This window comes from Hipposideros armiger, unplaced genomic scaffold (genome assembly GCF_001890085.2).
Source record: "Hipposideros armiger isolate ML-2016 unplaced genomic scaffold, ASM189008v1 scaffold_1472, whole genome shotgun sequence".
NCBI lineage: Eukaryota > Metazoa > Chordata > Mammalia > Chiroptera > Hipposideridae > Hipposideros > Hipposideros armiger.
The window spans coordinates 25,545-39,268 of record NW_017732822.1 but is presented as its reverse complement, the minus strand read 5'-3'; the positions used below and the strand labels follow the sequence as shown (position 1 = coordinate 39,268).

The window sequence follows — 13,724 nt, the reverse complement described above, 5'->3', positions numbered from 1 at the left end:
AGGGAATATGATTGTTCTATAGCTTTCTTTAAAGTTTACATTCTCTTTGTTAGAATAATCCTGTTGATTCCTAAATATATTTTAATGGCACTTTTTTAGAGAAGGAACTATCTCCACATAATTACAAATAATTGCAAATTATTAACAGCTCATCTTTTTTTTTAAGCTAGCAAATGACTTTTGTCTTGAATTTTGATTCACAATCATGTTGAAATTTTAAGTAACACTATTTGAGTTAATAAAGTGCTATCTGACCTTCTATACTCACACTATTTCTGTGAGGTAGGTAAGTGTTTAGTGTTATGTTTCATCATTAGAGGAGATTAAGGATAAAATCAAGGTCATACAATTTGTCAGTGGCAAAATAAAAATAGAACAACTTGCATGGCTTTTCCCTTCTGTTAGAGTTGTTGTGATTAAAAATAATTAAGAGCATCAGATTATTTAATTTACATTATAATATATTAATATGTTACCCCTATTTGATTTTATCCAAAGATTTAGATAAGATAAATAATTTTTAAGAATTAATAACATCACTTTGATTTCTTAAGAATTCTATGTGGCACTTGTATTAAAGTAAAATATAAATAGTTTCTACTATCACAAAGGTATACTTTGTTAAAAGAAAATGGACAAGAATGAAAGTACAATATCTCTCCTTAAGAATACATTGCAAACCCCCTGGCAGTAAGATAAGAGAAAAAAATTATTTAAACAACCTGATTTTGATTTCCAAAATTGAAGAATTCTACACATTTGTGCATTTAGAATTATTAAATAAATAACAATAGTTCAAATCACATAAAATAAAAGACTGTATTTTCCTATTTATTAAAAAATTATAGAAAGATTTACAAAGTTTGATGTATGCTTACAAATATACTAATTAAAAAATAACATCTATACACACATGAAATATCTGAATACATTGTTAATTTAAATGTTATATAAATCTCTTTGCTTTAGATAAATGCTACTTCCTATCTTTTTTATTAATATTTTCAATTGGCAACCTCTAAATATATAGAGCCTGCTTACCTAAATATCAGAAAATAAGCAAAATAAAAAATAAAATATTTTAATGTACCTAAATTTTCTGAAATTACTATTTTAAAACATTATAAAGTTAAAAAAAATACCTCTAAACAATATCTAATGTGGGCACTGTAGGAAAAAGAGTTATTATTAAAAGCCTTACCAAACTCTTAGCTAGAAACATAGCAAAATAAACAAAATAAACTTTGAGACTGCTACTTGAAATTTTAAAACATGGAACAAAGCATATATTTAATGATTCCAGAATAGTAAAGAAAAATTATAGTGTTAGCCTATGTAATTTAGATCTTTCACTAGATGAATATAGTAGAATTCAAGATTTCTAAGCATATATACCATGAAATTTAGTTGATTGCAAAGTAGTTGACATTCAAAAATTAATCTTAATAGCATTCAATGTCATCATCTAACTCCATGGAGCTTAACCATTTTTAATCATGTAAGCATTCTTGGATCACCAAATCCATGAGTACCTATGTTGAAACTAATTTAGTCAGTATCAGACTCATGGGTGTTTATAATTTATAGGCTGGGGCTTAGTGAACCAGGATATTGGTTAGCATGATTCAAATGGGGTGTCTTAAGACATATGCAAGCCCAAGACAATAAATAGGAAATTAGAAAGCTAGCAAAGGTAAAGTGCACAAGAAAATCAAAGTTGATGGGTCAGAACAAGAAATGCAGATGTTCACCAGAGTCTGAGAAAGGCCATACAAGCAGCCAATGGCCAGGAACTCTAGATAACGAGCAAAAAGGCACAAGAATAGCCACAGAGAACCAAGAAGACCTTGGTCATTGGGCCCATGCTCTGTCCCAAACAGGATGCTTCCTGATTCCCACCTTCCTGAGCCAGAATTGGTTCCAAGGCTAATATGTGCCCTGGGCTGATAGGGGTCCATGAGAAAACAGACCTGTCACCTCATTGTTCCCTAAGAATAGAGTATGTAGTAGGAGTGAGAAAAGCTCTTTTCAATATTAATTATGATTTTGGCAAACCCCCAAACTACATGCTAGCACCACATGCATGGAAAATATTTTTAATAATGCCTGAATTTAAGAATATGCTTTTGACCATCAAGTATGTGTATATTAGCTTTTCAGCACATAGGTAGTCATAACTTTCATAGCTTTCACAACTACAGCTTTATGGGGAATGCTGATGTTGAAATGCTTAATTCCAGAGTAGCATTGATTAATGAGTGTAGTTAAGTGAAGAAAGCCAGGAATTTGAAAGACAGGGCTTTAACAAAAATGTATCCCCCCAAATTCCCCCCAAAAACACTCATGATAGGCAAAAAAAAATAAAAAAAATTTAAACCTGATCCAATTATCTTAGAAAACATATAAAACCGGGACACTGTGTAAGATCATCTAGCATCATGGCTGCTTCAAAAACGAGTCCCATTGATCTTGCCACTTTGATCTGCGAAGTTCAATTCAATGTGGTTGAAAGCAGGATTATCAGTTCCACCATCTTCTATCGGATGAGATTTATAGCTTAAACCATGCTTCTTCTAAAAGAAAATGTTAACATGGTGATTACCAAAAAAAATGATTCATTCATTCAATTCTAAATAATTGTTACCACTTCTTTACTTTCGCTAAATCAGCTTTGTAGTCTACTGAGGGAGAGATATACAACAAAAACAGATCATTAAATAGGGAAAATACCTTCCTTGTCCATCAGAGTTCAAAAGTCTGAAGAACAACTAGTAATCTATCCAGGTGATAAAAGCAGTCTTACTAATTTGAGGGAAAAGAAAGCCAACTTACTTTCTTAAAAAAGTCAAAGCTGGATAAAATGTCCTCTTTGGTTAATAGAAATCTGCGGTCTAAGTTTTGTTTTCTCCCACCTGAAAAACATATATATTATGCACATTGTTAAAAAGATAACTAGAATTACCCAGTGATAGTCCATCATACAGGCATTTAACTTGTATACATTCAACTCTATGTGCTCATAAAACTCAAAGAGAATGCAAATCTTCTAAATAGTGCTGGAGACTTAGCCCACCATTTCCCTTCCTTCGGTTGGTCTCATATTCTGCAAGGTTCTCACTGTGATAAATATGAGTTCAGTGTTTCAAGATAAATGCAAGCCAATGAGAGTCATTTGGTACTCAACTAGAGTCCTTTGGCCCAATGCTGGTAGGAAAACTGGTTTAAAAGCATCCTTCATGATCTACCAATAAAACATCAAACCATCTGCCTGTTTCAAAGGGTAAGGGCTGCCTTTCCCCAATTTGGTGGCTATGAATGTAGATGTGTGTGAAGAAATGCAGGAAATTATGAATTGTTGAATAAACTATTTAAATGAAAATCAATATGATAATTGGTGTTTGATCCAATTCCTCTTCCCTGACATTTTCCTTTACAAAAATTATTCTTTGGTTTGGCATTTTATTTGTGGATCAAAGAGGATGCTTTCAAAACCATGTGGTTTTCAGGGCTGGCCAAGTGTCTCAGTTGGTTAAGAGCTCCTTCAAGAGTTTGAGCTCTGAGCAATAGTGGTTCGATTCCCAGCCCAAGCTGAGCAGCCGCTGAGCTGCCAACAGGTAGCAGGATGGCTCAGCTTGAAAAAACAAAAACAAAAAAAAACCCCATGTGGTTTTCAAACTACCTCCACCCAAATTACCTAGGAGATGTATTTAAAATGCAGATCTCTGGACTCCAACCTGGACCAACCAATTAGAACCTCTGGGGTGGGGCCACTGAATCCTGAATTTTACCAAATTTCCGAAGTGATTATTATGCCCTCTAATGTTTGAGAACCACAAGTTTAGTAAAAATGCTAGACTTTTAATTATGGGAAGCTCTGTTGTCTGGAGATGGGATCAACTTTAAATTAATTGACTCAACATTGTTGAGTGCCCACCATGTGCTAGAGGCTCTACTAGGCGCTAGAGAGGCAGAGGTGAATAAAACAGTTGCTGCACTCATAGCTCACAGTCTACTTAGGGAATTATTTACCCCACTTTTCTGATGAAGAGATACACTCATGGTGCACACAGTACATGGTTAGGTAAAGCTAAAAAATGCCCACCAAGTCTGTCTGGCCTGAATTCTTATAGAATCCTAGTACCCTACAGTAGATTTTAAAATATATTTCCCGAGGAACATCAGGATTTTATGTTTCCAGATTTTTTTCCAACATGCTCACTGGTGCTGTGGAGTGAGAATAAGTCATTTATGAAATTCATGAAGTTGAAGTGTTTTATTGTCACTGCATGCCTGCTCACTTGAAGAAAGCATTATTTTTAAAACAAAATATATGGTTGTATATGGTTATCAGAATCAAAGCATTTAAGGGGGAAAAAAAGAGTACTCTAATAGCCCATTCTTAAAGAAAAAAAAAATAGGTGAATAAGGACCAAAGGTCAAATAGTACAAGAAGATTGCTTAGGTGTATTCTAGATCTGAACAACTGGGTTACAATTGTTAACATATATCAAACTAGATAAGAGAATAAACCTACTGTGCTGGTAATTTTATTTATGAGAAAAAGCACTATCCTTTTTGAAAAAAAAATAGTATAAAACAACTGTTTGAGAGGTAACAAATAGCCACAGACTTTATTATAAATGTATAATAAATATAATTAATATAATTATGGGTATAACTCTATTGTCACCAGTAATTAATATAATTTATTAATTATAAGTATAAGTGTCAGAAGATTGAAAGACAGTGCTCCCCAGGTGCCAAAACACAATGATTGACAGTAGAATTCCTTAAAGTGTCACGGTGCTAGTCACTTTGTAGCCTAAAGCAAAGACATCATACATACTTGGACAAAGTGTAAGACTCCTAACTAGTTATTACACATTTGATAAAGAGGACAGTGGCGCTGTCTTCTCTGGTTTGGTTGCTATGGATGTCCGCGTGTGAGGGAATGTATGAAAGGAGAGAGCCCAGCACTTTTCACCCACTCCGCACCACTGCCCTGGTCTGAGCCACTGGGGTCGCTCACCTGGATTCCTGCAATAGCCTCCCACCTGCCTCCTTCCCTCACAGACTATTCTCAAGGCTGGCTCAGAGTGCTCCTTTGAGAATTATTGGAAAAGAAATTGAAAAAGTATCCCATGTAGTAAACCTAAAAGACACAGAGATAGAAAATTAGAGAAAAAAGATAAGAAAATTAGAAGAGCTGTCTAAAACTCAAACGTTTGGCTCAGGAGTTGCCAGAAAGAGAAAACTAGAAAATGGCAGGAAATCACAAAAGAAATAATGCAGGAAAGTGCCCTCGAACTGAAGGACATGGGCCTTCAGATTCAAAGGACCCCACTGAGGGCCTAGGACAAGGCACCCACTGTGAAATGGGACACATGCAAAGGTCAGCAGAGAGCATGGCATTAAAACTCTCAACAGCAACATAGTAAGCTAGAAGAAAATGAGGCATCCTCTAAGAAACGAGGAAGTTATTTTCAACCTAGGATTCTCTACTCAAACTATCAATCAAGTATAAGGGAGAATTAAAGACATTTTTTTCAGACATGCATCATTTCCAAAACATCTTGTTCATCCTTTCTCGACAAAGTGCTATAGGATGTGATCCATTCAATTAAGGGAGTAAACAAGAATTAGGAGTAATGATATGGGTAGTAAGGAATCTAACATAGAAGGTAGACCAAGGGAATTAAAGAAATGAGGACAAAATAAACTCCCAGGATAACAGTTCTATAGCAATCCAACAGAGCACTGTATGCTATGTGTTATCGGTTTGGTTTTTTGGTTTTTTTTAGATTTCATTGGGGAATTGGGGAAAGGGAACAGCCAAGTTGTTGTCCTTCAATCTTAGTTGTGGAGGGCACAGCTAGCTCAGCTCCAAGTCCAGTCGCCATCCGGCTGCCCATCAGCAGCTTGCGGCCGCTCAGCTCAAGGTGCCGTGTTCAATCTTAGTTGCAGGGTTGTGCAGCCTATCATCCCATGCAGGAGTCAAACCGGCAACCTTGTTGTTAAGAGCGCACGCTCTAACGACTGAACCATCCTGCCACCTTCAGTTTGGTTTTTAAAATTATTTTTTTAAAAGCTTAAGAACATCTGCAAATAGGCTTCACATTATGTTTAGATATAAAGATTATAATTATTATTCTTTACACGTATACACTTCTTTATAGTTTATAAAGGTTAGTATGGGACAATGAAAAGCTCATGACACAGGGTTGTGGTAAAAATAAGTGTAAAATCTCTAGCATTGCAGGAGCTATATACAATTTTTTCAAGCATTTCATTTTTATCTTAAAGCGACTTGTGGAATAGGCAGATCAATTATTATCATTCTCATTTCACACAAAAGATAGTTAAGGCTCAGAGTTGATACGTAGACCTCTCCAAGTTGAAGCAACTAGTAAATGGCTGAACAAAGATTCAAATAGATAAGTCTTCTGCTTTCAAGTATAGTCCCTCAAATTCACCATAAGTAAAATGAAACAAATAATTAAACTAGTCATTAACAGGACTATAGTAAAATAACATAAATATCTATAAAACAGATCTAGCAAAAACTGATATACGAGGTCGGATAATTAAGTTCGTGAACTCATCATAGGAAAAGTGTTGCATACCTCACTGCTGAATATCACTACGGTCACCTTTGAAGTACTCCCCTAGGGAAGCTATGCACCAACGCCAGTGCCTAGTCGATGCTTCAAGGCAATTTTGGAACTCTTTTTCTGAAATGGCCATCATATTACCTTTGAATGTCATCAAAATGTCTTCCTTTCAATATTTCCTTTATCTTCAGGTAAAGAAAGGCATCATTGGGGGCCAGATCGGGTGATTGGGGAGGGTGTTCCAATACAGCTATTTGTTTACTGGCTAAAAACTCCCTCACAGACAGTGCCGTGTGAGCTGGTGCATTGTCATGATGCAAGAGACATAAATTGTTGGTGAAAAGCTCAGGTCGTCTAACTTTTTCACACAGTCTTTTCAGCACTTCCTAATGGTAAACTTGGTTGACTGTTTGTCCAGTTGGTACAAATTCATCATGAATAATCCCTCTGATATCAAAAAAGGTTAGCGACATCGTTGTAACAAGTTTGCAAACTTAATTGTCAGACCTCATAGTGGTAAATACAGCAATAGTAATGTTTAGATAGTTACCTGTTGGTAGACTGATAAGCATTCCCACGAATACTGTTACCAAGGTTCCAATAGTGCTGAAGTATAGATATGAAATAGAATACCAGTTATCCATCAGTGGAGTTCTAAGAGAGAGCAGAAGCAGAACTGTAAGATTCCATGTAATGCTACCAGCAACTAAGAACGTGTGTCAATAATCCTCACGGCAAAGTCGAAATACAATACTGAATAATGTTTTTAATGGCATAATCTGCTATCCCAATTTTATCTTATTGGATCAGGAATGAAATGTAACCTTGACCATATACTATAAGACTAAATGTCCATGTGTGTTCTTTCAACTCTGCTTTATGTCCCAGGCACTGTTCTTGTCACTGGAAAGTCTACCAAGAACAAGATAGATAAGACTCCTGCCCTCATCAAGCTTACATTCTAATGGGGAGAGAAATACAATAAACAAGTAAACTAATCAGTAAATATAATAATTTCCACTGATGGAAAGTGCTATGTGGAAAACGAAGCAAGGTAACGTGGCATTAACACGGTGGAAAGAAGGAACTACACTCTAATGTGTGGTCAGGAAAAGCCTGTGTGAAGAAGTGACATTTACCTGAGAGCTGAATAACAATAAGTTCTTACCAAACATTCCTAGAGAGAGGTGACCACCAGCTGACCAAAGCACAGTGAGCAAATACTGGGAACTTAAAAAATAAAAACTGAATCTGGGTAATTGAAACCCAGAAGCTAGGAAACCAAAGGGTATCTTACTTCATCTTTAGCTGTGTCATTCACTCCTCTTGTACTCTAGCCATACTGAACTATGATATTGAATTACGTATGGTTTCCTGAGATGCCGTGTGGCTTCCGGTCTTCGTGCCTTTGCCTATGTTGCTTCTCCATTTTGCAATCTACACACCTTCTTCCTTTTGTCCCTCTGCCCAACCTTGATCACCTGATTAATTCCTCTCATGTAATACTCCTCTAAAAAAGGCTTCCCTGACTCCACCCAGGAAGAGTTAGGTTCTTCCTCCTCCTGGCTCTCAGGATAGCTTATGAATACCACTTACCACAAAAAAATTGTTTATTTTCTCGTCCAACTTTCCTTCTGGTCATTTCTGTGACAAGAATGACTTTCCATACCTCCTCTCTCTAGCCAACCTCTGCATTCTTCAAGTAGTATTACATCTCTCATGCTAACTTTACACTCCAACTTTGTTTATATACATTCTTTTAATAGCTGCTTATCAAGTATTTATTAGCTATTTACCATGTACTAGTTATTATACTTATCGTGTTTATTGAGCTAATTGTTTTGTGTATATTAGCACATTTTCTCCAGCTAAATTATAATTTCCTATAAGGCAGGAACCACAGAGAATAGGAGGGTGGTTCTATTAATGTTGTATAAACGGCCAGTCCAGGACTGAGTACATAGTTCATGCTCAAAAGTTCTTGTTTATTAGCTATTTTATAAATAAGCTCACATATAAAAGTGATTATTATGGTAGCAGGCACACAGTAAACCTCAGCTAATCTATTGGTTTCAGGAATCCAAACAACTATTTTGTCTTAGATTCTTAAATTAAAAGAGATATTAACATCATCAGGACAAATACTAAGCAAAACTATGAAACAAGAAGTCCATCCTGAAAGTCCTCCCAACAGCTCTTCCATTAATCTTTTCTCCCCTTCTGACTCTCCCTAATGACTTCCCGACACCCCCATTAGTGCTTTCATGCTTGTCCAGACTGCTCCCTGCATTTCCTTCCCCCTCTCGCCATAGCAGCCCACCTAGTCAAACCTCCCCCCAACATGCTCCACGCTCTGGAACAGCTTTTCTCTCTACCCATACAGCTTACCAGCCTGGAGCTCCCACCAGCAAGCATTCTCATAGCTGAAATCCCTCCAGGACATGAATCACTAATAATAATGGTCACATTCCTTCTCTCAGGAGTGTATCCATTTTAAGAGGGAGGTATTATACACTATGTCTTGACCCAAAGGGAATGATTCTCTAATGGTTTCATTCTAGGCAAGCTGGAACCAGGGCAATACTTTGCATTCCTTGGACATAACCATGGCATTGATGCTTGAGGCCGGACATTTATACAATTGACTCTCAAACAACATGGAGGTTGAGGCATCAAGTCCACCCCCCACACAGGAGAAAATCTGCATATAACTTTTTTGACTTAACTACTAATAGCCTACCAGAAGCCTTACCAATAACATAAACAATCGATGAACACATATTTTGTATGTTCTATGTATGTTATATACTGTATTCTTAGAATAAAGTAAGCTAGAGAAAAGAAACTGTTATGAAGAAAATCAAAGGAAAAGAAAATACACTTAAAGTACTGTACATATTCATTGAAAAAAAATCCACATATAAAAGGACCCATGCAGTTCAAACTAAAGTTGTTCAAGGGTCAACTTTATACCCACTAAAGAAACCCTTGCCCTTACATCCACTATAGAATAAAACACTCATCTACCAACAGGTCTATATCACTTCATGAAATCAGACATCAGTATCGAGAAGCTCAAAAGGGTACTATATACTGAAAACTCTAGCAGGAAAATCACAAGTGCAACTCATTGCTTGTTCTCTAAAGATTTGGAATCTTGAAAACTAAACAAATAGCAATTTCCAACATATTTAGATAATTGTAGCCTTTAGTCAGTAAAGGCTATATACTTCAAAGACTATATAAGCAAGGTTTCTTTTATAAGTGAGCTTTTCATTTTAAGAGTTTTCGAGTTGACAAAGACAAATTTCCTTCAACTAGAACTGGTATTTGGTAGCATTTACCCATAAAGGAATTTTGTTGTTCTTGTCACTATTCAAGTCTTCTCTGGAGCTGTAGGTGAGGCAGAAGTTTCTATTAAAGTTAAGAAAATATGCCTTTTTTTTTTTTTGCTATTTCTAAACAAAATATTACAGCCAGAAAGCCACATGGACTCTACTCATTTCAGAATTAGGCAAAATCACAGAGCTGCAGTAAGACAGAAATTAACTAGGGTTCTCTATCTGTCACATATATGTTTTAAAAATATGACATTATAAGGCTTAATTCGATACCTTTCAGCACTGTGTACTTGAAAAGGACTGGTAGAAAATGGCATTTCTGTGGTTGACGTCCAATATGTCTCATTGTGTGTGCCGTTACAGCCATAGGTTTCAAGGCTTAGGGGCATACTTCTCTCAGGAAGTGGAGGGTAAAGCTGAGCTCCAATTCCAACCCAGAAAGAAATGGCAAACCCAGCCAGCAGACCACTAAGTGCTCCCTGCAAAACAAGAGTGCTTTTAAAAGGAAAATAAGACAGCTTGCTTTGAGATGGAAATTAACATTAGAAGGTCAAAATGGACATGGCCTACACCAAATTTATCAGCTTCCCTCCTAAAACTATTGCCCCTCGAAAGGTCCCCGCCTCTTGTCAAGGGCAGCATGGGCCCCATCCTTCAGCCTCACAGCCATGGGGACTCCCTGACTCCATTCCCCTTTCTGAATATCCCTCTCTAGCCAGTCACCAATTCCTGCCCATCTTTCTTTTCATCCGTCTCATGGTTCCATCCTTCCACTCTGTTTCGACGGCCAGCCCTCTGTTCTGGCCTTGTCATCGCTTCACACCCAAATCACGACAACGATCCCGTAGTTGACTCCAGACCAATTGTTCCCTCTATTTTTATGTAATCTGTGAACAAATGGCATGCCATATGAGCAACAGACTAGGAAGGAGGAAGCATACGCAGAGTTTATTCCTATACTTAACAACGTGCATGACTGTAATTATGCTGCAGGGTCATTAGGGGGGGAATAGCAAGCAGTTTTTACAAGGGACTGCAAATGACCAAATGCATACGACCAAACCAAATATTTCTAGAGATAAATGGAGACGTCCTCTCTGAAGGTATTTGGTTTCCCAATCTGTGGAAGACTTGGGTCACCAGTTCCTGCTTTTCACCAGTAATCCAGGTGTTCTGCCAGCCCTTGCGTGATGTAAGCCCTAACTCCAAATGATGAGGACAAAAGCAAACCAAAACACAAAAGAAGGAGCTGGGAAACCCCTTCCTCTGTGGTGGAATTCCCCCCCTTTCTCTAAGAACAGTGATCAGATAGGGCAGCCTGTGCCTTGGGCTCCACATAGAGAGGACGGGGTGAATATCTGCAGTAAGCGGGAAACATAAGCAAAATCGTGGGGTAGAAAAAACAAACAAATAAACAGTGTGTTGGTGGAAGATGAGAAGGCTGCTGACCAGATGAGAAGATTTATATTGGGAACAAAGACTGTGAGCTCTTTCCTTAAGCTGTGAACCCCTGAGAGCAGAATGAGGTTTCTTTATTTTTGATGCCCCCACACTTACCATTAGTGCTGGGCATATTGTAAGCACACAATAAATACTTTTGAATACTATGAGGTTAGAATAAGAGGGTGGCCAGCTGTTGACAGGCCGGATTTGCTTCCTCTTAGTACTGTACATGACTTGGTCAAAGGTTCATAACATTATAAAGCCCATGAGGGAAGAAATATTCAGTGCTCTCTACTCCCAGGATAGCTCTAGGCCCATAAATATTCACTGAACAAATGAATGATTGATTGAATGAGAGGGAGGGAAGGAAGGAGGAAAGTGGGGTGGATAAAAAGCAAAGGAAGGAAAGGATGGAAGGAGAGAAATAAAGAGAGAGAGAGGGAGGGAAAGAGGGAAGGAGAGAGTGAGAAAAGGAGGAAGTCCATTCCAAGGTAAGGGTAGATATTCCTCTAGTGAAAAAATGTGGTTATAGTAAAAAGAGATACTTCCCCCTTGTATAAAAATAATAGTATCTTACTTCCCTGGAAAAGGGCATGTTGGACCTAGTCACCTAGGTGGTGACAACTCATGACGGAAATAAATATCAAAAACTAAAAGTCAGTCTTTTGAAAATTGTTCATGCACTCAATAAATCACTATGCATTTCATAATACAAAACGTCTAATCAAAGCTTTAACGTTCTGAGGGAGATACAAACCACTCTTTCATTATAATTAATTTCTACCAAACTAGCTTTTCTATGATACTTCATTGAGAACTATGATTAATAATAATAATAATAATAATAATAATAATAACATAAAGCCTGTATTAGTATCTGCCTTACTAATTCCTAATGCATTATGAGGAAAATGGAATTCTAAATATAAAGTCATACTTCTATGGTTATTCTACATCTGTCTGAAACAAGCATATACATGAGCAGTTTTCCCTAAACTTCATCTTATAGCAGGACTGAACCAGTGGACTTTCTTCTGACTTAGAGAAATAATTTCAATGTCATTTATTCCAAACAAAATGTAGTTCTATGAAGCACAGACATATCTTTGTAGAAGAACAGAGATATGCCCTCTTTTGGATACTATTCCCAATTATGATCTCCCCTTTAGGGCTAGAACCACGTTGGTGGAGATATAGGTTTAAATACGAGGAGTAGAAACTTTCTGACCAAAGTGGTGAGATCTTATTGCTTCTCTTAGTCATACTCTGAATATTCACAGGTATTTTCAGTTCTACTGCCCTTAAATCTCTCATATATGAGCCTGGCAATCTCCTTCTTTAAGTGGTAATGATTAATTTTCAAGCAAGGCAAAAAGATAAATGCACAAGAAATGTTGCCCGTTAGTTACATTATGAATATTTGAAATTGCACTCTATGTTCCAGCAGTTTCCATGTAGCGTCACACGTGCAGGGTCCCAGTGCATAGTACTTCATTGTACACCCCTGCCAAGTCGGTATGAATAATCTAAGTCACTGAGACAAGTCACTAATGACAAATATATCATAGGAACTACATCTTTACAATTGAGAAAAAAATGGTAGAGCTGCTACTGTACTTGAGAAAGAAAGCCTTAAACATTCATTCTTTGTACTTACAGTTGAGTTGGCAAAAGGAACCAAAATGCCCAAGGAAAACAAGCCCAGAAGTGGCCCACCGACCATGCCAAATATGCTGAGTGCTGCCTGCGAAAATGATAAAAGTCAGCAGTTAGGAATCTCAAATCCAAAGTTAAAATGTTTCAAATTAATTTCATCAGGATGAGGATTTAACGCATGTAGCCTCCTCCTGAAAAGCATGGCAGCCTTGTCACTGGTGAAGAGATCATTAGAACTTGGAAGCTTTTGCTTCTCAGTCTCAAGTATCCATATGTTCTGTCAGGTACCCTCAATAAGGGAAGCAAAATGCAAGGAAGGTGGAAAATCATGAGACAATGGGAGCGTCTACATGAATGCTTAAGTCAAGAGTGATTACTACCTCTCCTGGCCTTGTTCTTGCAAAAGTTAATAATCAATCATGTCCTTCCTTTGTGCTTTGATAGTCTCAAAATCATCCTCTTCTGCAGTTACTTCCTCCACTGAAGTCTTGAACCCCTCAAAATCATCCATGAGGATTGGGTTCAAATTCTTCCAAACTCCTGTTAATGTTGATATTTTGACCTCTTCCCATGAATCACACATGTTTTTTTTTTTAAGATTTTTACTGGGGAATTGGGGGGATGGGAACAGTGCTGGGGAATTGGGGGAAGGGGAACAGACAAATTGCTGTCG

At 37.3% G+C, this 13,724-nt stretch overlaps 1 protein-coding gene across 1 annotated transcript in view; it reads right to left on the bottom strand.

Moving 5' to 3' along the window:
* Nucleotides 1-2,124: 2,124 nt before the first annotated feature.
* LOC109377597 (sodium-coupled monocarboxylate transporter 1-like) overlaps nt 2,125-13,724 on the bottom strand; it is a 30,086-nt gene continuing 18,486 nt past the window's right edge. Inside the window, exons 6-10 of the mRNA XM_019633998.1 lie at nt 13,053-13,139; nt 10,226-10,431; nt 7,162-7,265; nt 2,833-2,912; nt 2,125-2,573 (exon numbers count right to left, since the gene is read on the bottom strand). Of these exons, the coding sequence (XP_019489543.1) occupies nt 2,448-2,573; nt 2,833-2,912; nt 7,162-7,265; nt 10,226-10,431; nt 13,053-13,139 (603 nt within the window). The 3' untranslated portion in view covers nt 2,125-2,447. The remainder of the gene's footprint in view (nt 2,574-2,832; nt 2,913-7,161; nt 7,266-10,225; nt 10,432-13,052; nt 13,140-13,724) is intronic.